The 24,339-nt window shown below is 36.8% G+C and overlaps 1 protein-coding gene across 12 annotated transcripts in view; it reads right to left on the bottom strand.

Annotated features, from left to right (window-relative positions):
- Khdrbs2 (KH RNA binding domain containing, signal transduction associated 2) overlaps nucleotides 1-24,339 on the bottom strand; it is a 502,543-nt gene that overhangs the window by 68,344 nt on the left and 409,860 nt on the right. For 8 of the 12 annotated variants that reach the window (XM_045156384.1, XM_045156383.1, XM_045156387.1 and 5 more), the window contains exons 8-9: nucleotides 4,336-4,394; nucleotides 2,780-2,824 (exon numbers count right to left, since the gene is read on the bottom strand). In XM_045156384.1, coding sequence (XP_045012319.1) covers nucleotides 2,780-2,824; nucleotides 4,336-4,394 — 104 coding nt within the window. The remainder of the gene's footprint in view (nucleotides 1-2,779; nucleotides 2,825-4,335; nucleotides 4,395-24,339) is intronic. The other 4 variants (XM_045156386.1, XM_045156385.1, XM_004668218.2 and 1 more) reach the window with 1 other exon arrangement.

Here is a 24,339-nt window from a genome sequence, read left to right as displayed (position 1 = left end):
ATTAACTAGAAGATACAACTGGATTGTAGCATGGATAGTAGACACAATGAGTGAAAGTTATCAATATATCTTTTAAAAAATATTATTTTAATTTTATTTGAGAGAGAGGGAGAGAGAGAGAGAGAGAGAGGCAGATAGAGAATGGCTACACCAGGGCCTCTCCCACTGCAAATGAACTCCAAATGCATGTGCCACCTTGTGCATTCAGTTTACTTGAGTTCTGAGGAATTGAACTGAGGTCCTTTGGCTTTTCAGGCAACTGCCTTAACTGCTAAACCATCTTTCTAGCCCAAAGTTTTCTCAGGGTGGCCTCGAACTCGAACTCATGGCATTCTCTAGTGCTGGAATTAAAGGTTTGTGCCACTATGCCTGGCTTTTTTTAAATGCATATATATTTTTTTGTTGGTACACATAGTCAAATGCTCAGTGACACAAGCGTGCAATGTTGTATATGTGCACACATCTGGAGTTCATTCTCAGTGGTGGAAGGCCCCATCGCATTCATTTTCTCTCTCTCTGTCTCTCTCTCTCTCTCTCTGTATCTTTCTCTTTCTGTCTCTCAAAAAAAGATAAAAAATAATAAAGATTAAAAAAACCTCTTTAATGTCACGTGTATGCTTGAGCCTCTATTTATGCAGCAAAGTTTCAAAACAGCAACAGATTTGAAGGTCAAAGAAAAGATAGTTGCATTAAAAATATCTATCTGTATCTAATCATTCAACATTGAAAACCAGTTGAGCTGACATTCCAGTGAGAAAAGATAAAATTATGGGTTTGAGGATATTGCTCAGTCAGTAAAGTGTTTACCTCACAAACACAAGGACCTGAGTTCAGATCCCCAAGACCCACATGATATGGTGTGTCTGCAATCCCAATGCTAGAGAGAGAGATAGGAGAATCCTTGGGGTTTGCTGGCCACCCAGTGTAGTCAATTTGGTGGGCTCAAGGTTCAGATAGAGATCCTGTCTCAAAAAATATGGTGGAGAATGATGGACAATGATATCTAACACTGGCCCCTGGCTGCCACTAAGTTACGAGGTAAAAATTGCTGTGTAGTATCTGTTCAGAAGGTCAGGTTGTTTGCACAATTTACTCACTAGTTTGCTATAGAGAATTGTATTTTGGTGTATTCTAACTTCACACAGCATGAAATCTAGTGATCTAGTGTTGTGACTTGTGAATTACAAGGAATTATTTCTCTCTGGACATTGACTCTAGAGAACCAGACTACCATAACAGAATAATGTAAACCCACAGGGTTACTGGTGTGAGTCTTACCCTCCAGAATACAGTTTGTGGTTCTTGAATAGAAGGCTTTAGGACCAGTAATTTGTATTCACATGCTTTTTCTATTGCCTTCATAGTTTTTAATAATTCAAAACACAGACAACTGAGAAGTAGACATTTCATGCAATTAAAAACAACCCCAACAAACTCATATCCTACCTTCATTTCAGTGCATGCAATGAATTGAAGAAAATCAGTAAATTTAATATTCCTCAAATATATGTTCCAAGTGCACACGAACAATGACTATCATAAAAATCCCTGGTTTAAAAATTATTTGTAAGGCTGGAGAGATGGCTTAGCAACCACTAAGGCTCGTATTGGCAAAGCCAAAGGACCCAAGTTCAATTCCCCAGTAGCCATGTATAGTTGTATGGACAAGGTGGTACATGAGTATGGAGTTTGTTTGCAGTGGCTAGAGGACCTGGTGTGCCTGCTCTCTCTCTATCTGCCTGTTTTCCTCTCTCACACATAAATAAATAAATAAATAAATAAATAAATAAATAAATAAATAAATAAAATATTAAAAATTATTTATAAATGATACTGAGCTTTCTGTTAGAATTCAAACTTGAGGAGACTACAACCTATAGCAGCTCCAGACTGAGAAAGGTGGCTTACATCTGTGTATGGACCACTTAGTAATTTGGTGAATGAGTAAAATTCTCAAACATTGTAGAGAACTATACACATTTAGAATACCTGGTTACTAAATTCTAGGTTCTAGACTCATGTACTTTACAATCTGGTGCAATTTATATACATTCATGTATTTTTTAAATAGGAAACAGTAGGAGCCAGGGGAGTATGATATCTATTTTACACACCACTATATTTCCAGAGCCTAACAATGTCTATGAGCAAAAGAGCAGAATGAATTAAAGTAGAACCAGGATTGTATCTCACCCATCTATGGCCCTCTGAAATTAATTAAACAGGGCTGTGGCTTGATTCTTATATAATTAGCAACATGCTTGGAAGGGTACAAATATAATCATATCTGTGTTAAACACTTATGGGAAGTATGGATTCCTTGGGATGCTTAGCAACCTGGCACCTCGACTTTCTAGCCACTGCTGGGGCCTGGAGAAAGTCCTGGGTTAAATGTTAGTGTTTTTATTAAACATCTGATACCTTTGAGTCACTCTCACAATGCATAAAACCATGTAATGAGCAAGATGGCAGCTGCTTTCACCTAGCAGCTTACCCACAGAATCTGACATGTGTAAACTTGTTCATTATTTACTTTTTTCTCAAATAATTTCTAAAAATATGTTTTGGAGAATATATTCACTAGCAATAACATGTAAGTCAATTTGATAGGTGCTAGAGTTTTAATTTGTATAAGAGGTAAATTCTCATTTTATATTTTTTCTTCAAAAACAATATGGAAGACCACCCTCACTTATAATAGTGGGATAGCATGTGGCAGCACTGAGACAATTATTATTAAGTCAAATATCATTTTAGGCAAAATTTAGATTCAAAGTACCTGATCCTATTCTTTTCACCAGGATGTAGAGAACTCTGTTCCCATCTTTAGAATAATAAAAAGAAAGTCAATCAGACACTTTTGAGTTCACATTCTTGATGTATATTTGCTAACTGTTCCACTGAGGAAAATTACTTTATGTTCTGAGCCAGGGTTCCTCATCTATAACATTCAGATGACAGTATGGGAGTGCTCCCTAAAGGATTCTAATGGGAAATGATTATACAGATATGCCCATTCTATGATTCTCATCCTCTCTCTTTCTCTTCTCCTCTCCTGCCCACTATTTTCCTCTCTCCTTACACATACTAAGTAAATGCTCTAAGAGTAAGTTATAATCTTACAGCCCTCACAGCCTACAATTCTAATAAGGGTGACTGGTTCTATCGCTAATCTTCATTTCAGTTGCTCAATACAGAGCCATGATGGGCCCATATGTGATAGCTGCAATAAACCCTATTCCAATTATTAATGAAATTATAAAAAGTAGAAATTGAGATTCAGAGCTATACTCTCACAATGATCTCAGCTTTGTTGTTCAGATTCCTCATAAAGGAGGATAAATGCTCAAAATGTTAACTTGATAGAAAGATATAAATGAGATGTGATTGGCCTTGTATGTGATGGTGATTTTTTTTCTTCTCTCGCTGGGCTTGTCCTCATGCCACTCCATTCGTGACTCTGTTTCCAAGGAGACACACATCCTCCTTTCCTCACCATCTCTGCATCTTCCTTCCTCCATCCATGTGGAGCCTCAGATTCATAGACAACTTTCATTGTCTTTTTTCCTGTTTCTCGTAATAGGAAGAGGTGCTTTGGTATAATTTCAATAAAAATCCAAGACTACAAACTTAACTGACTCATTTTTAGGGTAGTCAACTGATGACATTGTGTATACAATTAGACTCTACCCACCAAAATTATGTGCTATAGTTGATATATAATAGGCAATCAACCTATGTTTACTTAATAAGATAATGAGAATTTTTAAGTAATAATTTTGACTCAAGAATACTTTCTAAAATTCATTCATTTTATAGGCTAATATGCTTATTGGCTACTAATACAAATCAAGGATCACTTGAGACTTTTAAAAGATATATGCATGCTGTAAAATAGTATGAAAATTATTTTGTAACAAAATTTTTTTCTGCCTTACAATCCTAATATGTTGGAAGTGTGCATTACTCTGATGCTCCTTTTGACAAAAAAAAAAAAAAAAAAAAAAAGAGGAAGAAAAAAAAAACTATTGCTGCTAAATCAATAACTTGGACAACAGACATGGTGAAGCATGTAAGACACTATTCAGAATTCTCACTGTTGCTTTGAAAATGATTTATGATTGTGATGAATTGCTTCTGAAATTTTGATCAAAATTGATCTGTCCAATTTTTTTTTTTTTTTTGCACTGGCTGTGTAAGTCAAATCTTGATCAGGAATTACATAAATCAATTTAGCCTGCACGTCTCTGGAAGTAGGGGGAAGAAGTAATTTCCTAGTTGTCAGTGACTGATGGATGTTCTGATCCTACAGTGTTAGTAAAGAAAAGGTCTTACCGTATCTGTCATAGGCATCCTCACTTATTCCGTGACCATAGTCATAGTATTCAGGCACACTGCAACAGATTTAGATAGCAATCAATGTTACTGCTCCAGGAAAATCAACCCCGAACTCACATGGAATTTGGAGTCAAAGTGTGTGCTAAAGTAGTATCACAAGAACCTCCCAGCATAAAACACAACCCTTAAGTTATAGAAGCAAACTGCTGGTTATTGACTAGAAGTGGTGTGGTTTTAAAAAATAATATTTTATATATTTTTTTAGCAAGCAGAAAGAGACAGAGAAGAGATACTGAGAGAAAGAAAGAGAGAAAATGGACATGCCATGGACATCTATCCACTGAATATAAACTCCAGATGCATGTGCCACTTTGTGCACATGGCTTTATGCTGGTACTTGGGAATCAAACCCAGACCCCTTGGGCTTTGCAGGCAAGTGCCTCAAATTCTGAGCCATCTCTCCAGCCCCTATATTATTTTTTTCAGGCTACTTTAGTACTTTCTTAATTCCATTATTCAATTTAATATATAACATTTTTCTACAAACATATATAAATCTAACACTTCAAAATTTTTTAGGAATAAAGTTATAAAAGGGCTTATAGTATAGTTAACAATGATGTCCTTAATAAATATACATCTTTGCTTTTGCACACTGAAACCCCTCTATATTTTCCACAGCATGTCTATAGTACTCCCCAAAATTTAAACAGTTCATTGTCACTCAGCATGTACTAAATATTTGCATACTTCAATAACTATAAAAAGGCATTAATCCTTTACTTCTTGTTCAGAGAATTGTATTTACTGGGTCCTGAAGCATGCCTGCCCCTTTTTATAGCCTCATTTCTATTAGCATATAAACAACTTCTGGATTTTACATCCTTAAAAATGCCCTTCCTCACTGCACCCTGTATGTCCTTCCAGAGACTCTCCATAATATTTCTCTGTAATATTTCATAGCCAACTTTTATAAAGTGTGGTGAATCTACTTTCTTATTTTTTCACTGACACTTCACCAGCTAGCCAACCTGTTATTTCCACTACTCCATTGAAATAAGTCCTGTCCAGGTTCTGACATGGCCAAACTCAGTGATCAAAAATAGGCCCTTCTTTTAGTTTATCACTACTGATCATGTACTTCTCCTTCAAATGATTCTATTGCTTTGACATCTCTCATGTGTATTTAAAGGTTTATTTATTTATTTATGTGCAAGCAGTGAGAGCTAGGAAGCCAGAGTTAGAGAGAGGTAATGAGAATAAATATGGGTGTGTCAAGGCCTACATCTATTGCAAAGGAACTTCAGATGCATGTGCCATTGTGTATATGGCTTTATGTGGGCAATAGACATGAATCTGGCTTTTCATGGGCACTGGGGAATTGAACCCAGACCATTAGGCTTTACTGGCAAGTGCCTTAACCACTGAGAAATCTCTCCAGCCCCTCTCATGAGTTTTAAACTCACTTCCTCCCTTCATTCTTCTCCATTAGGATTTCCTTACTCCACGACTATTTACTCTCAGACATGTATTAGAAAATTTCCCTGTTCTATTCTTACTGTCTCCCTAGGAAATGACACCAGTTGCTGTGTCTTTAATACTCTGTCCACTCTGGTGGCTTCCAACTTCTATCTCCAGCCTTGGTACCTCCCTCTTTTCTGATCTCATGTATGTTAATGCTTAGCCTACATTTTCATTTGTAGGTCAAATTGAACATATCAAATTACAAAAAAAAAAAAAAGGAAAATATTTTTCAACCTTAGCTCTCAGGTCTGTGCCTTTTGCATTCTTCTCATCTCTGTCAATAAAAATATGTGAATTAGTGCTACTCATGCCCTAACTGGAATTTTCTCATGACTCTCACATTTAATATTCAACACAAACTATAAATTCTTTCATTTCTACCTGTAAAATATATTCGTAACCTAAACATGTCTAAACATTTCTATTGCTATAGCTATAGTTAAATCTATAACCATTTCTCACTTAAATAAATTCAATATCTTGCTAACTGGTTTTTGTGCCCTGCTTTCTGTTTCTATTTTCCACATGGTAGTCAAAGCAATTTTCTGAGATGTAAGTTAAATCATCTGTGCTGTCTATCTACTCATAATCCATTGATAACTTCCCATATCCTTTAGAAAACAAGCTAAAGTTTTTTTTTTATTTAATTTTAAGTAGACAATTTGCTTCTCTGATATTTCCAGGCACTTTTCCCTTTGTTTGCTAGGAGCACACTAGTTCCAAAATCATCCCTGAATATGGGAGACATATTTTTGTCTCATAGCCTTTCAATTTGATGTTCTACTACCTTGACATTGTCCTCCCATTCTTTCAGAGCCCACTTACATATCACAAGAGGTTTGCTTATCTATCTACTTAAACTAGCACTCACCCGTGTCTACCTTCCTTGTTCATTTTGGTGTTTCTCTGTCAACACTATACATGTGATGTAAGCACAAATACACATGCTTTCCATATGTAGAGTATAAGCTTCTTGATTCACAAACCAACTCTCCACCCCAATTTCTATGTTTCTATTCTTACTATATGAGATATATCTATATTTATAATACATTGTGCTTTTTCCATAAATTCACCTTGGTTGAAAGTTATCTATCAGTTACCATATTATTCTTGAATATTAATTTACTTCTCATTTCAAAATTACATACGCCTTTATTTGTAGCACTGGGAACTGAGCCTAGAAACTTATACATACTTGACAACACTGTATCCTTGAACTACATCATTAACCTCTAGTTCCTTTTAGGTATGAAAAAATGTAGCAAGAAGTGCCTTAATATCAAATATCAAACTGTTAAGGTTTGAAGATGGGGTAATAAATGTGAAGGGGCTGAGTTGGAGGAAAAGGGAGAAGGGTATGAAATGATACCATCTCTGAATGTGGTTGTCACTATCCTTCAAGGGAATCATGTTGGTATAAATCTAATAAGCCCTCATGATTTCCTTGATAGTAAAAGCACAAACACAATTAAGAAATGTTTATACATTAGAAATTTAAAGAAAAGTAGAAAGAAATTTAATCATTTTTTTAATCCTACAATGAAATTTCTAATATACCAATATCAATTATAGGGTGAAGAATTTAGAAGAATAATAACCTTGTTTAGTTCTTGTTACTTATAATATTTATATAACAACTAGTAAAATGTGTGGTAATAAATCTTTTCTTCATATTTCTTGACACTGTAGATGGTTAATGGATGGAAGATGGATATTTATAGCTACACACATACATATAGACAATGATACAACAAAACTCACAACCCTCATAGATTAAACAAATCCATGTTAGTCATTACATTAATTCTTTAGATATCATGATGTGGCAATCATGACAAAATGATTTAGCACTGATAGGGGAAGCACTGGGTTTGGTAGTAGTTTCTTTCCTCCTTTTACACTTTCAATAACTTTTCTGTAAGTAAACTTCTGATTCTGTTCCTATGCTTGTAAGGTGTGAAGACCAGTGAAAATTGGAATTACTGTATTTCTCAGTGAATTATAGTATAATCTTAATTAATGAAGATAAAACAGAAGAAAACAATAGCAATGGGAGACAAAGATGAAGCTGTAATTACTGTCTTTCCTGAATGACATGTACACACCAAGGAAAGCCTTATAACTTTCAGAATTAAAAATGGGAAAATGAAACACACAGGAAATAGTGGAAGTGGTGGCAAATGAGGAGTGATGATGACAATGGACTCTGCCAGGTCCATACCTTTGCACACTCAGTATCACATCTCATTTCTGCCATGGGAAGTCTTTTACTTGAAATATGCTCCTTAGATACACTTTAAGCTATATGTGCCTTTGAGACCATTTATTTCCACAAAAGGATATATGCAAATATAAGTGTGTCCACCAAAATCACTTTCAATTTATGAACAATCTTGATTTCTCTTACTTTATCACCTTGGTGGTGACCTATGACTCTGTAGCAAAGAGCATGCCTTAGAATCACAGACTGTCCCAGTGGAACCTCTGCTTTGGACTTGCCACAAGGAGGAGACTTACCAGCTATTATTTCTTACTTCTGAGATTAAGAAAAATAAATGCTTTTCAATACTGTTTGAGAAACTGAATTTTGATTTTCTCAACTTTAACAGTTTATTGAACACAGAACTCAACTCATTATGTACAAATGTGAAACTGTCATTAAATTCCAAACTATGAAGTATTAACTTCATAGCAGGGTGGAAGGTGCAGGCAAAAATAGTGTAGGCAGAAAGATGATGGCCATCTTATGTCATTTCTAAATAGCACCATTAATTAGAAAACAAGATGTGCAGGTGATTACCCACCATGGCTATGTGCTACTATTGTACTTGTGGGAGAATTGTGTAAGGTTGTTTGCTGCTGAGTAGCTCAGACCACGATTTACCTAACTGATCCACTCAATGGAATGGAACCCATAGCTGGAGCTGAGAAACAAGGCAGAACCATATCCAAAAAACAGGTCCATTCTCCATTATCAAGTTCCCACCAATCGTGGGTTACAGAAGGGCCTACATCTATTAAATTTTCTCTAAAAAATAAAGGTTATCCCATTTATCTTGGGCTGACCTCACTCTCTGTTGGAAAATTTGCTTCTCTTTTTCAGATGGACACAGATACTGAGGAGAGAATCAGTCCAACGCACAGCAACAGGGCCCCAACTGGAACCAAGAATAATTGGGGAAATGAACAAGAGTGCTGCTTTCTTGGTGAACCTGGTGTCAGCACAAGGATGAATGAAAAACACAAAGAGAACACTCAACTCCTACCAAACCAGACACCCAGAGACACAGAGACTCCCAAGATCTCATCACTGAAGTAGACCTAAAATGAACCCAACATGGCTCTGGGAAATGTGCAGGAGAGGGGCATAAAGATTGTTAGAGCTACGTGTTGGTACATCACATTGCTTTTCCCCATAACTGATGGCTAACCCCACAATGCACCACCCACATTCCCCAAGGAAGAGGGTCCCTGTGGAGTGGGGAGGACAGGGAGGAGGCTAACAATGGCACCTGCATGGCTGTATACACACTGTGTACATAACTAAAAAAAAAAAAAAAAAGGAAAACATGATGTGAGTTTTTTAGCAGTGGTGACAAACTCCAAGACCAACTATGAAAAATATCTGCCTCTCTTAGAAATGTTTATGAAGGTTAAAAGCTCCAGTAAGAATGGATCATTCTTGAAGAAGCAATAAGAGTCAAGAGAACTTCATTGACAGGGGCTATTTCTGTCTAATTTGTGATAATTCTTGAATTTAAATTGATACGAGTTTGGGAAACTTGAGATTTAAAGAGAAGTCATCTGCTCTGCATTTATTTCCACAAAAGGATATAGCAAGCATTTCTTGAAGATGTCTTTATTTCTTTTCCTTAGACGTTTAAGTGTTTACAATTTCTAAAACAAGTCTCAGTCTTCCAAACATGCATGGGCAAGAGGCATGCTATGAAAATTGTGAAGTCTCCAAAACGGCAATATGCTACTGTTTTCAATTCAGACACAGCCATGGATACATACACTTATCCATGAGGAAATCTGGCATAGCTCCCAGAAACGAGAACCAAAGTTGCCAGATGCACTAATCAAAAATCATGTTTGACTGCCTTTATCTCTGCTTGGCCTGATTTCCTCACTGCTGTTTCACTGTGTCCCCCATGTCTTTTTCTGTTGTCTAAACCACAGGTTCTAAAACAAGTGCTTTCTTCCATTCTGACCACTGAATAAAGGGTGTTTTGGTTGGGGAAGAGGGTTAATAATTGGAAGGATTATCTGTTGATCGATCATTTTACAAGATGACAGACTTCAATTCCCAGATCTAACAGATCATGAAGATCTGTATATTACCTCAAAGATCATAGATTTTGCAAGTATAAAATGGCATTTCTTTGTTAGGGGCAAGATGGGTATTTTTTTTTAATAATAGAAAGATGGAAATTAACTCATATTGGATGACCAGAGGATCTCTAGATGACTTTTAGTTGATCTTCCAAACTCCATTTGTTCCCTTCCTTCCATGAATGTGGTTCTGGGCAGAAGATATTGCAAATTCACTTCAGCTTCTGTGAAAGTGAATTTCTGCCACTGAATTTTCATGATTCAGTCTGGATACATCAGTGCCTAGTGTCTCTTTGGGACACTGATGCTACAGATACCATCCTACTAGCCGGAGTCCCTGAACGGTACAGGAAAAGAGAGCCCAACCACCTACCCCCATATGTTATGTAGAAATGAGACAAGCTTTTCTCTGTGTAAGCTACTGAAGTATAGGATCTCTTTTAAGGAAATTTAGTCCGTCTGTATCTTGTAAAACATAATTGGTAATAAAAGAAATCCTTGAAGATTAATAGGTAGTCACTAACTATTTGTCAAAATGATGAATAAAAGATTGAAAAGACAAAAGTCAAACATATAATCACTGTACTTGTATATCAATAATTATAAAACATTTTGATGGAAAATAGCCGGGCATGGTGGCGCATGCCTTTAATTCCAGCACTCGGGTGGCAGAGGTAGGAGGATTGCTGAGAGTTCGAGGCCACCCTGAGACTACATAGTTAATTCCAGGCCAGCCTGGACCAGAGTGAGACCCTACCTCAAAAAACCAAAGAAAAAAAAAGAAAATATATTACAGCTTATATTGATGGTTATGGAAATAGTAAAGCAAATGCGAACCTAATCACTCCTTTCTTTTCTTATATAAATGAATTATAGATGAAAATTTTAATAAATGAACCTGATAATATTTCTCTCTTTCATTACAGTTATTTATTTATTCATTTAGTTTTTTCCAAATATTAATATCTAACTAAGGCCTGTGAATATAAAAGATCAAATGTTGTGAGAACTTTACTCATAATTACATATTGTTTGAGTTGATACTGCTAATGTGAATATCCAGACTTTGTATTTGTGCCAACTCCTACAAAAATTATATCCACTATAACCATTAGAGCAATTAAGCTCAAAATCACCAATATTGTCATATCTTTAATTAACACCTTTATAATTATAGCAGCACATTGAGAAAACTTTCTCTCTATATTTTCTAAAATATGAGATAGAATAGTTGTGAATTGAAAATTAAGTAAGCAGGTTGTGTTTATATAGAATTTATTTGCCTCTGTTTAGTTTGTTTCCACATAATTAAACAACAAAACAAATGAAATAAATGAACTGTGTAGTAGTTTCTGTGAAATAATGAAAATAAAAATATGAACTCAATACAATAGCATACTTTTTGTCAGCTAATATCATTTTGATATTTTCTCTTTTGTTTATATATTTAAGGTGTACCATATGATGTTTTGATTCATTTAGTAAAATGATTACTATTAAACAAATTAACATATGTAAAATAATGTAATAGTAAGAAAATCATGTGTGAAGTTTACATAATAATGACCCAACTATGTTAGTACGTAGGAGAGCATGCTTGTTTTCCTAAATTTTTATCATGGAAACATTTTTTACAGAAATAATATAAAAGATAAATTTCAATACCAACTCTCTCATGGCAAAATCTTTGTTTTTGTGTCCATTTCTGTGATAAGCAGTTCTATCTCTTAAATTTCTTAAGCCCTGTGAAGTCCTATTTGCAAAGCAGTAAGCATTTACTTTGTCAAGTACTGAGTATGACAAAGACATGTACATCTTAGTTTTTATCACCAACCACCGTCTTCCTATGAGATCATTCAAAGCATTAACTGGACATTTTTGGGTTGGGAAAATGGGAGATTCTTTCCCAAACAGCTCAAGACTCCCAGAACTTCCTTTCACATTTCATTACTGCTACCTACTCTTTCTATGGTAATTCTGTATTTCCAGTATGAAAGTAAAAATTTCCAATAAGGATCAAATTTATGCCTATGTTAAAATACCTATATCTATGGAATAGCTTCTTCAACACTCATTTGCAAATAAAATGCAATTTCATCTGTTTATCCTATTTTCCTACAAAATTATTTGTATGTCTCTTTTTATTCCTATCTTACTAAGTAATCTTTCACTTTCACAATTCCCAGGTATGCAAAGTCATGATGTAATGACCATAAAGCAACAACAGGAAAATATAAACCCAGCAGCTACACACATAGACAGATACATTTTGTCAGTTTATACAATGCTAACAATCACACAAGAGTTGAAAATCATTTCATTGAAATTACAGTCTAGCAGAAAGAGCATTAAATCTATGTGAAGCATTGTTCATTCATACATTTTCACCCACTTGTCAAATGTGAAAACCTTGTAAGTTAGTAGGAATTACCCAATAAGAAAGAATAAGGGAAACTTTAATGCAGGAAGTGAATACCAGCTAGAAGCCAGATGAGAAAAAGATGGGCCACAACAATTTCTTCTTTAGAGTAGCCAGAGAGATCACATGGCAGAGTGGGTGCAATGCTCAATATTGAAACATATGTTTATGGTTTTGCTAAGAATTTGATAGCAAACCATATTTATTAATACTTTTTGCTTATAGATTTAAATTTTCTCTCCCAGCACTCTGCCTCTTCCAGTGTCTGACTCTGAGAATTAAGACTTTTGGTATGGTGAAGGCTTTTAAAGAAGAAATTAAGTTCTTGTGTCTCTTTAAAATACCTCTCTTTCTCTTTCCCTTCTTAGTAAGTGTGTGTGTGCGTGTGTATCTTCTATCTGGTACTTAACACCAAACACCACAGTGAATGCTTTAAACTCCTTGCCTTATTGAGTCATCACAGCACCTCCTTACCTGACAGTGTCAGTCCTTGTGTTGGCAAGGAAAGTATTATTTTAGTTATATTGTTACTTGTCAACATATTGTTCAGTGGGGAAGCCTCAGTTTAGACCTTGGTGCCTCTGGTGATAGAGGTCAAATGAAAAATGTACTGTTAATCTGTTCCATCAGACATATCTGAAAAGTATGTAAAAAGATGGAACATAAAAAGTAAGCATGACCTGGCTAATTGTCACTTAAAATCAGATGAGCTGTGCACTTCCTTCAGCATTCCCCTGCCTTTTCTCTCAGAACCATCCCAGCTACTACCAAGAACAAGGACATGCTCCATACACCGAATTCCTCAGCACCCTTGAATTTCCCCCTCCATTTCTTTCCCCTTGTGAATCTTTCTCAGCTCCTAACTGAAGCTAGCCTAGGCTACATGAGATTGTCTCAAAAGATTAAAAAGAAAAGATTTTCATGAGATCAGGAGTATTTATATCATCATTGAATCCTCAGAGAGCAATCCAGTGCCTGACACATAGTAGATACTTAAAAAATGTTGAAGAAATGAATGAAGTCTAGGAACGGTGGAGTATTAGATAAACTGCGACCATAGTCAGCTTCTGTTCTGTAAGCACCATTCATCAGCACATGCTCCCCTCAAGTTCCCTTTCCTTCTGGGTAACCTAACATCATTTCACTGAGCATTTCCTTTTTTTTTTTTGACTCTTCCATAAGAGAACCTGAAAGTTTTAGACAATTTTTATCAAGAAAAGTAAATTTGAGGGCTGGAGAGATGGCTTAGTGGTTAAGCACTTGCCTGCAAAGCTAAAGGACCCCGGTTCAATTCTCCAGGACCCATGTAAGCCAGATGCACAAGATGACATGTATCTGGGGCTCGTTTGCAGGGGCTGGAAGACATGGTGCACCCATTCTCTCTCTCTCTCTGTTTGTTGCTCTCAAGTGAATGAATGAATGAATACATAAATAAATAGAGTTGGGAGAAAAGGCTTTACAAAAGTAAATTTGATTCTTAATTTTACAGCTCAGAGTTGAAAGAGATGCCATTGACATGCAGAAAAAGAGCACATGGGCTGAGAGGAATAGTTAAGAGCCAGGACCTATGCCAGGAATGTGATGAAAGGCCACAGGTTGAGAGGGACAGTCAACAAGCACAGGAGCTACACCAGGAGCGTGAAGCTAGGCTTCAGAATTACAGATTGTGAGCTTTTACTTTTAGCCTATTTATTCCCATTGGACTGATGATCAAAACTTTTGCTTAGATTTGCTTAGAGAATTGTAACTTCATTGAAACCTTCAATAAGTATCTCCTGACTATCAGTATTGTTTTGGGGATACAAAGCAGAAGAGATGGCATGGTATATTATTTAGACATGTTAGAATAAAATATATAAATATTTCGAGGTAAGCCTGCGCAGATGAGTATTGTGAACATTTTAACCTGCTTTCCTTTATAAACTGAAATTTAGTGAGAAACTGTTATTGTCACATGTTATGCCAAATGACACAGGGATAGCAGTGAATAAAACAGACAGATATCTTACTTCATGAATTTAAGAAGGGAACTGAAAATCAAGTAAAATAAATAAGAGTAATACAGACTAAGATCAATACATGTAAGTGTGAAAGATGAAAACTGAAAAGGGGAACATGGAACTTTGAGCTAGCTTGTAAATTCATAGACAAAAGAGTTGAGAAATGCTTTACTAAAGAGGTGACATTTGAAGAAATTAAAGGAGTAAAGGGCAAGAGATTAACAGGCAAAGGGATAGAAAGCATACAGTTTTTGAGGTAGGTATGTTATTAACATTTTGTTCTATTTGACACTTTCTGCCTCCCCTCAATGGTCTTTCTGTTTTCATTTACACTTTGAATCTAATTTTAAATTAGTATACATATATACAACATATGTATTTATATACATATATATAAATATGACAATAAGAGAATGAATGAAAAGCTCTAAGGAGCACTGGTGAAGGGGAGACAAGAGAGTGTAGTAGAATATGTGTGAAATTCTTTAAATTGTCTAAGGAAATTTTCAATAGAAAATAGCAATTAGAACTTTGTATTAACTTCAAAGAAGCATGAATATTCCAAAATATTAATTGCAATACTGTAAGGGTAAAAACGTACATTTTCCCCTGTAAGTGTAAGCTAATTATTTTATCTAAGTGCATAGTAATGTACCAGCTTTGGAAAGTAGTAATTTATTCTAAAGCAAATAAATGTGTTTAGACACTGAAAACTAAATTGTATAAATGAGCGGTATGCACTCTGTATCCACTCCTATGATTAATACTATAAGAAAAAGAAACAAAGACTCATGATATTTATCAGGTGGTTTCTGGCTAATTTCATGCACTTACAAATGAAATCCTCTGAACCATTAAAACAAAATGGATATGAGATATAAGCATGATATATTCAGTCAAAAAGAATGAGTATAGAAGATTATCATGTATAATTAATGTGCATAAGTGACTCCATATATGAAATGTAAAATTCTTGAATGATCTTATCTCTTCAGACAAAAAATTATAGTTACCAATGCCATTAGCAAAGAAAACTAACCATGAATCATGTAGCCAAAATTCTATGTACATTTCTAAAAAGTTTATTTACTTATTTGTTGAGTGCATGTGCATATTCACCAGTGTTTCTTGCAGATGCAAATGCAAATGCATGCTAGACGCTTGTGCCACTTTTTGTGTTCAGCTTCACACGTATGGCTGGGAAATTGAATCTAGCATGGCAGACTTTGCAAGTAAATGTCTTTACAGTTTAGCCATCTTCCCAGACCCTATGTATGTACTTCATTTTCATTCAAGGATATTTCCACTTAGAAATTATCCTTAATTCTGAAGAGAAATAGATAATTGGAACATAGAAGTAGTTTATTTTGCCTTATATTAGAAATATGTGTTTGCACATAAGATAATAGTTTTGTTGAAATAGCTTCATAGCTCACCATTATTATCACATCCATTCCACTAGTAAATAAAGCTGAAATGAAAGCAAACTATACCAAACCATTAAGCACACTATACAACTTTTCTTTTATACATTTAAGTAAAGAAATAATTAAAATAGATGTTAGAGAAATAAAACTTAGGGATGGGGAGATGGCTTAGCATCTAAGGCACTTACCTGCAAAGCCTAAGGACCCAGGTTTGTTTCTCCAGTACCCACGTAAGCCAGATGCACATGCCAGGCACACTAGGGCCTCCAGCCTCTGCAGATGAACTCCAGATGGACATGCCACTTTGTGCATCTGGTTTATATGGGTCCTGAGAAACTGAACCTTGGTCCATAGGCTTTGTAGCCAAGAGCCTTAACTGCTGAGCCTTCTCTCCACCCAAATAAAATATTTAAAGTAAGGAAATAACACTCAATTTTTTTGAAAAGTTGAAAATTGATTATGTTGTATATTCAAAAATAAACATAACTATAGTATTCTGCATGTGTGGGTTTCAGCCAAAATTAAATTGCAATTTTCACAGTGCTCTAAGAAGAAAAAGAACATGCTTTCTTTAGACTCTGCATTTATAAAATATGTTTTCTAATTTATTGAGACTTCATAAATAGTTTTAAAATATTTTTGAAATGTAGCATTGTTTATGCATTGCATTGAATCAATCGTTTTCTGCATAAAGCTGTTTATAACTAAGCACAACATAAATTTATAACTTCCCCAAATCACCTTTAAACTAAGCAATAGATATATAGGTTGGTAGACATGCACATAAAACAATAAACAACTACAGTTCATATTCTTGTTTGTGCTGAGAAAGTCAAAGATGTAAATCTCTTACTCAAAGGTAACTCCTTGCTAAACAAGAAAACTTCATAGTATCAAAGGTGAAGAATTGTGAGGTTTCCAATGTGTGATTCACACAGAGGAAAATCAGCATTTCTTGAAAAGAATTATATTAAACACATAAAAATGATATTTTAACTTAAAATTGAGGTTGGCTCCTTTCTACTATTATGGGTGTTTTACACTGAGAAAATGTTAAATGTTCTTAACTCCAGTGCCCTCACCTTTATATAGGCAATAATCTAATCTACCTCTAGTATTAATAATATAGTCTGTGATAATTTCATAATAAATGTCCACTATATATCAGTACTTGACTTCTATTAATAAAAGGTGATTCTCTCCTCAATGCAGACATAGAGTTTCTCTTCTAAATACTGAGGAAAGCTGGAGTGCTGAGAAGGATTACTTCTTGAACTATTCTGAAACATTAAATAAGTAAACATGCCTTCTCAGGTTTCAGTTGATGGAAATCAGTGTTCACAGGATGAGATATAGCCTGATTATCCATGAAGGAAATGATATATTTATTCTTCTCACAGATAGATGATATATGTAAACTATCTGGTGTAGAATTATAATCAGCTTTGCAATAATCTCCTTTAAAAAAAAAAAAAAAAAACAAGCCATTTCCAGAGTGTTACTTCATGCACCAGGTGATAGCCAAACATAGTTCTGTATGTGCCTGTTTTGAGGATTTAAGACTGTGCATACATTTTTGCAAAAGACCTCATCTTATTATACTTTTATCATTAATTTTCAGTTTGTCTTGTTATATTTTGCCTTCTTTGATCCTTTATTACATAATGGAAGGGTGAACAATTTTATAACAAAAACATTAATCTTCTGTTTTGCTCTGTAAATGATCACTAGAAAACAAGTGATTATATGTTTTTGTAAATAGGCTTTCAACCAATTGATTAATTAGGCTCAATGGAACATGACATTGTTAAATGAATTGCTTGCTGCATGCCACTGGCATAGAAACCTAGAAGTTATTGAACCCTAGTTTGAAATGGGATCAACTTTAACTATATAAGCATATTTTTGGCTGATTCGGTGCTGTAGCCATCAATATGATTTCTAATTATGTAACCACTGTGAGTGACTGTGAGAGGAATGCACTGGTGTTCCTCTGTGGCTATGTACTGGCAGTGATTTATATTCTTCCCCATGCAAGTCACAAATGAATTCTCACCTGGACTGCATAATGAGTTCAAACTCTTTGTTGCTCATTGAAGCCCTACTTCCACATACCAGACATTGGAAATTTAAATAAATATAACAGTGTCTGTGGAATGAATATGCACATTAATACTATTTTCACACAATTTGTCTTTGTGAAGCTACATTCATCACAGAAACTCCAAGCATGTGACTAAAGCCAGGTAAGTCTTCAAATGTTTCATGAATAAAAGAATAATGCAGCATGATTATTACTAAATGGTTGTAGTAAGTCAGAATCATTGTGAAAAGAAACAAAATTAGAGTTATAACTGTTATAATCATAAACACTATAAAGAATGGTGGCAGGGGAATGAAGCAGAGCTGCTCACATTGTATTCAGAGCCAGGAAGCAGCGAATAAACAGGAAGTGAGGCTGGTTATAAAACCTCAAAATGGATGGAATGGTGGTGCATGCTTTTGATCCCAGCACTCAGGAGACAGAGGTGGAAGGACTGCTCTGACTTCAAAGCCACACTGAGAAAACAGAGTGAATCCCAGGTCAGCCTGGGCTACAGCAAAATCCTATATGGAAAAAAAAGCAATAACAAAGAAACCCTCAAAGCTGACATCCAGTGACTCCCTTCCTCTAGCAAGGTTCCATCTCCTAAACATACCATTATTTTCCCAAACAGCTCCACCAACTGGCAACCAAGTGTTCATACATGAGATGATGGGGGGTATTTCACATTCAAACCACATTTTGCCTCTTCCCCCATGTGCTGAAGGCTTCCTCATGATTCCACATACATTAAATCCAACTTCAAAAATCCTGTAGTCTTTAACAGACCCAACAATATTCAAAAATACAAAGTTTCTTCTGAGACTTAAGGCAGTCACTTAATGGTGAGCCCTTTCCAAACCAGAACATGAATTACGCTTCCAAGATATAATGTCACAGAGTAAACACTTGGATTTCCAAAAGGGAGGAATGGAAGATAGCAATGAACAACCAGACCAAAGAAAAGTTGATACCCACCAGGGCAAACACCAAATCCAGCTGTTCTATAATTGGCATCTGGAGCTCATGATGAATCATACCATCTCCAAAAGTTTTGGGATCCCTACCCACCCTGCTTCTGCTGTCTGTAATACACATAGCCTCTCTCTTGAGCTGGTTCCACCCTGAACCTTCAGGTTTCCTTTGCAGCTCTCTCATGATCCTAATATCTCCAACATCCTGGGGTCTCCATTGCAATTTAAGCTTCTATAATCACCACTTCACATATTGGCCTTTCAGGGTCTCTTTACCAGGAATCGCACCCTAATACACATTGCCTATCCTTATCAGCTTTTGGAAACCATGGAGCAAGATACCATGATATCATAAATCCTACATGTTTCATGCTTATAAAATTAGTATCATGTGGAAAACGTTGTCAATTTCTGCAGCCAGCTCAGTATGGAGCTGTAATGTTATCTGTGTGCCTTAGTTGCTCAGTCTGTGAAAATACTTTTCTAAGGGGTTGTTTGTGAGCAAGAACTCATGTGGTATTTTCCCTTCAGGTCTTCTCCTTTTAAAAGAATTTTCGTTATCACAAATTATAGTTACTAATGGGTGGGATCTTTCTGTCGGTATTATTGTAGTATCCCCAAAAGAGTGATTTAATTTCCTTAAGTCTCTTTAACAATCACAGATGTTATGTTGGCTGTAGACTTCTGGTATGGACATTTAAACTTAAAACTTACAAATCTGTCAATGTAAACTTCACTTTTTTCCTCTTTCACTAAAGATCTGAGTAAGAAAAGTGAGTAATAACCATACTCTAGTTTGAATGCTATGTTGGCTTGAAATTCCCTCACACAAGCAAACTAGTCTATTACCGATAAATTTAGATTCAACTTCATTGAAGTTCTCCACACAAAAACAGAATGCAGGCAGATTCTTTGCTGGTATACTATCACAGCATAAGCCTCACCTCTGACTAACGAATTTCTATCTTACTTTCTTATCGCTGTGGCTGAATACCTGGACAGAAGCAAATTAAGGAAGGAAAGAATTTCTTCTTTTTTTTTATTAATTTTTTTGTTTTATTTTTATTGATTTATTTGACAGTGACAGAGAAAGAGGCAGAGAGAGAGAGAGGAGAGTGGGCACGCCAGGGCTTCTAGCCACTGCAAACGAACTCCAGACGCGTGCGCCCCCTTGTGCATCTGGCTAATGTGGGACTTGGGGAACCGAGCCTCGAACTGGGGTCCTTAGGCTTCACAGGCAAGCGCTTAACTGCTAAGCCATCTCTCCAGCCCAAGAATTTATTCTTGATTACAGTTACCAGGGGATGCACCATCACAATAGGGAAGCTGTGATAGCAGAAGCATGGAGCAGACTGGTCACATTTCATCCAGTGACAAGAATTGGGGAAAACAGGAAGTGGTGCTGAGACTATAAAACCTCAAGTCCACCCACAGTGATCCACTTCCTGTTGCAAGATTCCATCTCTGAAAAGTTCTCAAGCCTTTCCAAATGGGGTAACCAGCTGGGAACCAAGGGTTGAAACACATGAGCCTATAGGGATCACATACATACTGTGACACTTAAAGTGTCTCTTTTCCTTATCACTTTATTGTACTCATGTATGTTAGAGTGTCTACCTTGCAGGCCAATGACCATGCCCATCTTTGTCTAGCTGGTACCTTAAAAAGTATTTATCAACCTCCTAGGATCTAGTGCAATGGTCAGGTTGTCATTAAGTGTTCATCCAACCTCTCATACAAGAAGTTATCATGCCCCACTTGCAGGGTTTTTCTCGCATCTCTATATAGAACAACTCTCACTTTATCAGAGTACACACTTGAATAAAAATAAAAGTAGGTACAATATGAGTTTTAGTAGTATACTTGTTACCAGAATTCAATTCAAGACCAAGAACTCTTCTAAAAATAAGGTGACAAGTATATTTATGTGGTTAAATTGAAAACATCAATTGCAAAGATACAGGACAGTGTTAGAACTTGAGTGACAACTGTTCATTTGCAAAAATCTTAATTTTCAGTTTAAAAAAGTTAAATAAACACAAGTTTATTTATTTATTTGATCTACAGAGGAGGGTCCACAGGAAATAAGGACTGGGGGATGGTCATATTACAACTTATGTTAAAGTTTGATCTTCTGATTGAATGAGATGAAGTGGGGTACACCCATCCAGGTTCCCTTCCTGTCCCTGAACTACTGCCCTTTCAGCAGAACAAGACACTTGGGGTCTTCTGTACTGGCCTTGTTACCCAGGCAGGTGTTGATGGACACTAATGATGTTTTGACTGGTCACCTGGTAACCCTGTTTTTCTGTTCCCCAGAGTATTGCGGGTGAGGGGCCACCTCTGATCTGAACCAGGCCCAACAGAATTTGGACTGCCCTTACAGAGTTGTCCTCTGCTGGTGGATTTGAGCCCAGTCACTAACCAATCTGTAAAGAGGCTTTGGGTCCCTAGGGTTTCCTAGTCTGTGCTATAGACAGTGGGAGAGAATTCATGGGCTGGGGGAAGTAGCCTTGAGAAAGAAGCTGAGCATGAAGTCTCTCTATGAGCTGAGACATGAAGGGAGGTCACCATGGCTGGGTTTCACACTGTAAGCAGTTGCTACGCAGGAACTGTGTTAGGCATCTGTGTTCTGCTGTGGACATGTTGATAAATAGGACACTGCTAGTTGAGGCAAAGAAGTATGCTTCATGGTTGTGGTCTCCACATGCCATCAAGCTGAGGCTCCTAGCCTCTGGACTTGTCGCCTGTACAGAGACAAAGTTGAGCCCTTTTGTCACTCATCTGTTTCTCGCAAAATGTGGTGAACCATGTCCTGAGCCTGGGATGTGGGTCAGAAGGTCCCATTCCTGCTAGTGTTTTGTAAGTATACTTGTACTAGGCAGCTTTTCCAGGCAGCCAGAAAGCTGCAGGCTCGGTAACTCACTTTTAGCTTCGTTAGTTCACAAAACCACTGTCCAAGGAGGTGCTAGGAGGTGAAATGGTGTGGAGTGCATCTTGTCTGTGGGGAACTGCTCCCAGTTTTCTCAATTATGTAAAAGTGTGGCTTCAACGAATGTCCTTCCCACTGTACCTCAGGCCCTTGGATTTCTGGTGTTTAGAAGTTCATGGAAGTAGAGGTTGAAGGAGTGAGGAGCAGGGGAATGACAAGCACCAGGGAGATGAACACTCAGGGTGCGGATGGAACATGCCAGGCGTCTGCTCAGTGCCTTGTGTTCCGCCAAGCCTGCAAGCAAGCCTCCTGGCCAGGCACGCCCAGGTGACTTTGAACAATGACTGAGGACTGTGGTCCTCACTGGTTTCTGCAGTCAGGAGGAGCTGGGTGATGTTGAATTGAGCACTGAAAACCATTCTCTTTCCAAGAGGAACTAACAGTGCAGCATAAGGGAAAAGTGGGGCTTCTGTTCAAATAAACTTGATTAAAGAGTTAAAAAAAACTAATTAATAAAAATATATAACCCCCCCAAAACAGTAAGTGACATAATCACTTAAAAAAAAAACCCATATCATCAGATTATGTTTAAAGGTTTTGAAACAAGAAGAATGGAATATTACAGTGCCATGTCTTTTGGCAACAAACTCTCACCTCAACATGTACTGCAAGATCACTATGTTAACATAAGATGGGCAGTAGAACCCCTGGGATGGCTTACAAAAGTGAAAACTCAGAGGGTTGGTGAGATGGGAACTATATTATACCAAGAACACTTGGTGAAAGCCCTATCTGTATGATTTTTACACTCAATGTCAGTTTGTTGCTGGTACCATAATATGCCATAACAATCACAGAATGTCAATATCATACAACAATAGCAGTAATTAAGTTCATTATTTGGCTTGATGGGGGCTAAGGATGGAGTGGTGCCTGTCTTTCCCTGATATTTGGGCTCCACATACATTGATTCTTAGAGCTCAAACTCCAAGGGAGAGAAAGCACTTTGTATGACAATGGCAAGAAGGAAAGTGGGGAATACACAGACCTCTTAAAGTATAGGATAAGAAGTGCCATTATTGTGTGAGTCAAAACAAGAATGGTAATGAGGAGTCAAGAAGGCCTTTAGTGGAATGGGGGAGGGGACAAGAGAATAACCCGAGAATATGACTCATTGGCAATGTGTTTATGTATTAATGTTCTCCATAAAAATCATTAAAAATTAATAATTAAAAAAATTGGGCTGGAGAGATGGCTTAGCAGTTAAGCGCTTACCTGTGAAGCCTAAGGACTCTGGTTCGAGGCTCGGTTCCCCAGGTCCCACGTTAGCCAGATGCACAAGGGAGCGCACGCGTCTGGAGTTCGTTTGCAGTGGCTGGAAGCCCTGGCACGCCCATTCTCTCCCTCTCTCTCTCTCTCTCTCTCTCTCTCTCTCTCTATCTTTCTCTCTGTGTCTGTCACTCTCAAATAAATAAATAAAAAATTTAAAAAAAATTGAAAAGAGGGTGCTGGGCTCAGTAGTTAAACTGCTTGCTTGCAAAGCCAGATGGCCCAGGCTTGACTTCCCAGTACCCCCATCAAGCAAGATGCACAAAGTAGTTCAGATGTTTGGAGTTTTTTTTAGTGACAGGAGGCTCTGTCACCACCATAGTCTGTCTCTCTCCCTCTCTCTGCCTCTTTCTCTGTCTCTTTCTCCCAAATAAATAAATAAATAAAGGGGTTTTTTTTTTAATGGAAGGAAAAAAAATCACTCTGTCCTCTTTGTTGAGAAAGAATATAAAATCACATAAATGCAGCTGAGGATATTCTATTCTCTGGGTTGATATTGCTGGAAAGGCAAATACCTAGATGAATTTAGGTATGTGGAGAATGATAAGGGAGAGGAGAAACCAGTGTGTCCAGGGCTGAGGAGGCCACTCTGGGGATGAAGTAGTGGCTGTACAAGAATGAGCACCTGAGTTCGGATCCTAAACTTACATGAGGTTGGATGAGCTGAGCAGTGCAAGTATGTAATCCCATTGCTCCTGAGGCAAGCTGGGAGGCAGAGGCAAGCAGTAAGTGACCTGGCCTCAAACAAGGTAGAAGGTGGGACTGACACCTGAGGTTTACCCTTGATCTTTACATGTGCACCCTAGCATGCATACACCTGCACTGACATGCTCAGACCCAAAAACAAACAAAGAAAGGTATCAGTGCATGTAAATGCAGAGTTCATGGATACAGATATTCCTCCAGTTAAGACTTTCCTATGGTTAACTGTTTTAGAAGGAAAACATTTGGGAAACACTGTAGTGTATATAGAGG

The sequence above is a fragment of the Jaculus jaculus genome, chromosome 8 (assembly GCF_020740685.1).
Source record: "Jaculus jaculus isolate mJacJac1 chromosome 8, mJacJac1.mat.Y.cur, whole genome shotgun sequence".
Classification (NCBI taxonomy): Eukaryota; Metazoa; Chordata; class Mammalia; order Rodentia; family Dipodidae; genus Jaculus; species Jaculus jaculus.
This window is presented reverse-complemented; position numbering and strand designations above follow the sequence as displayed.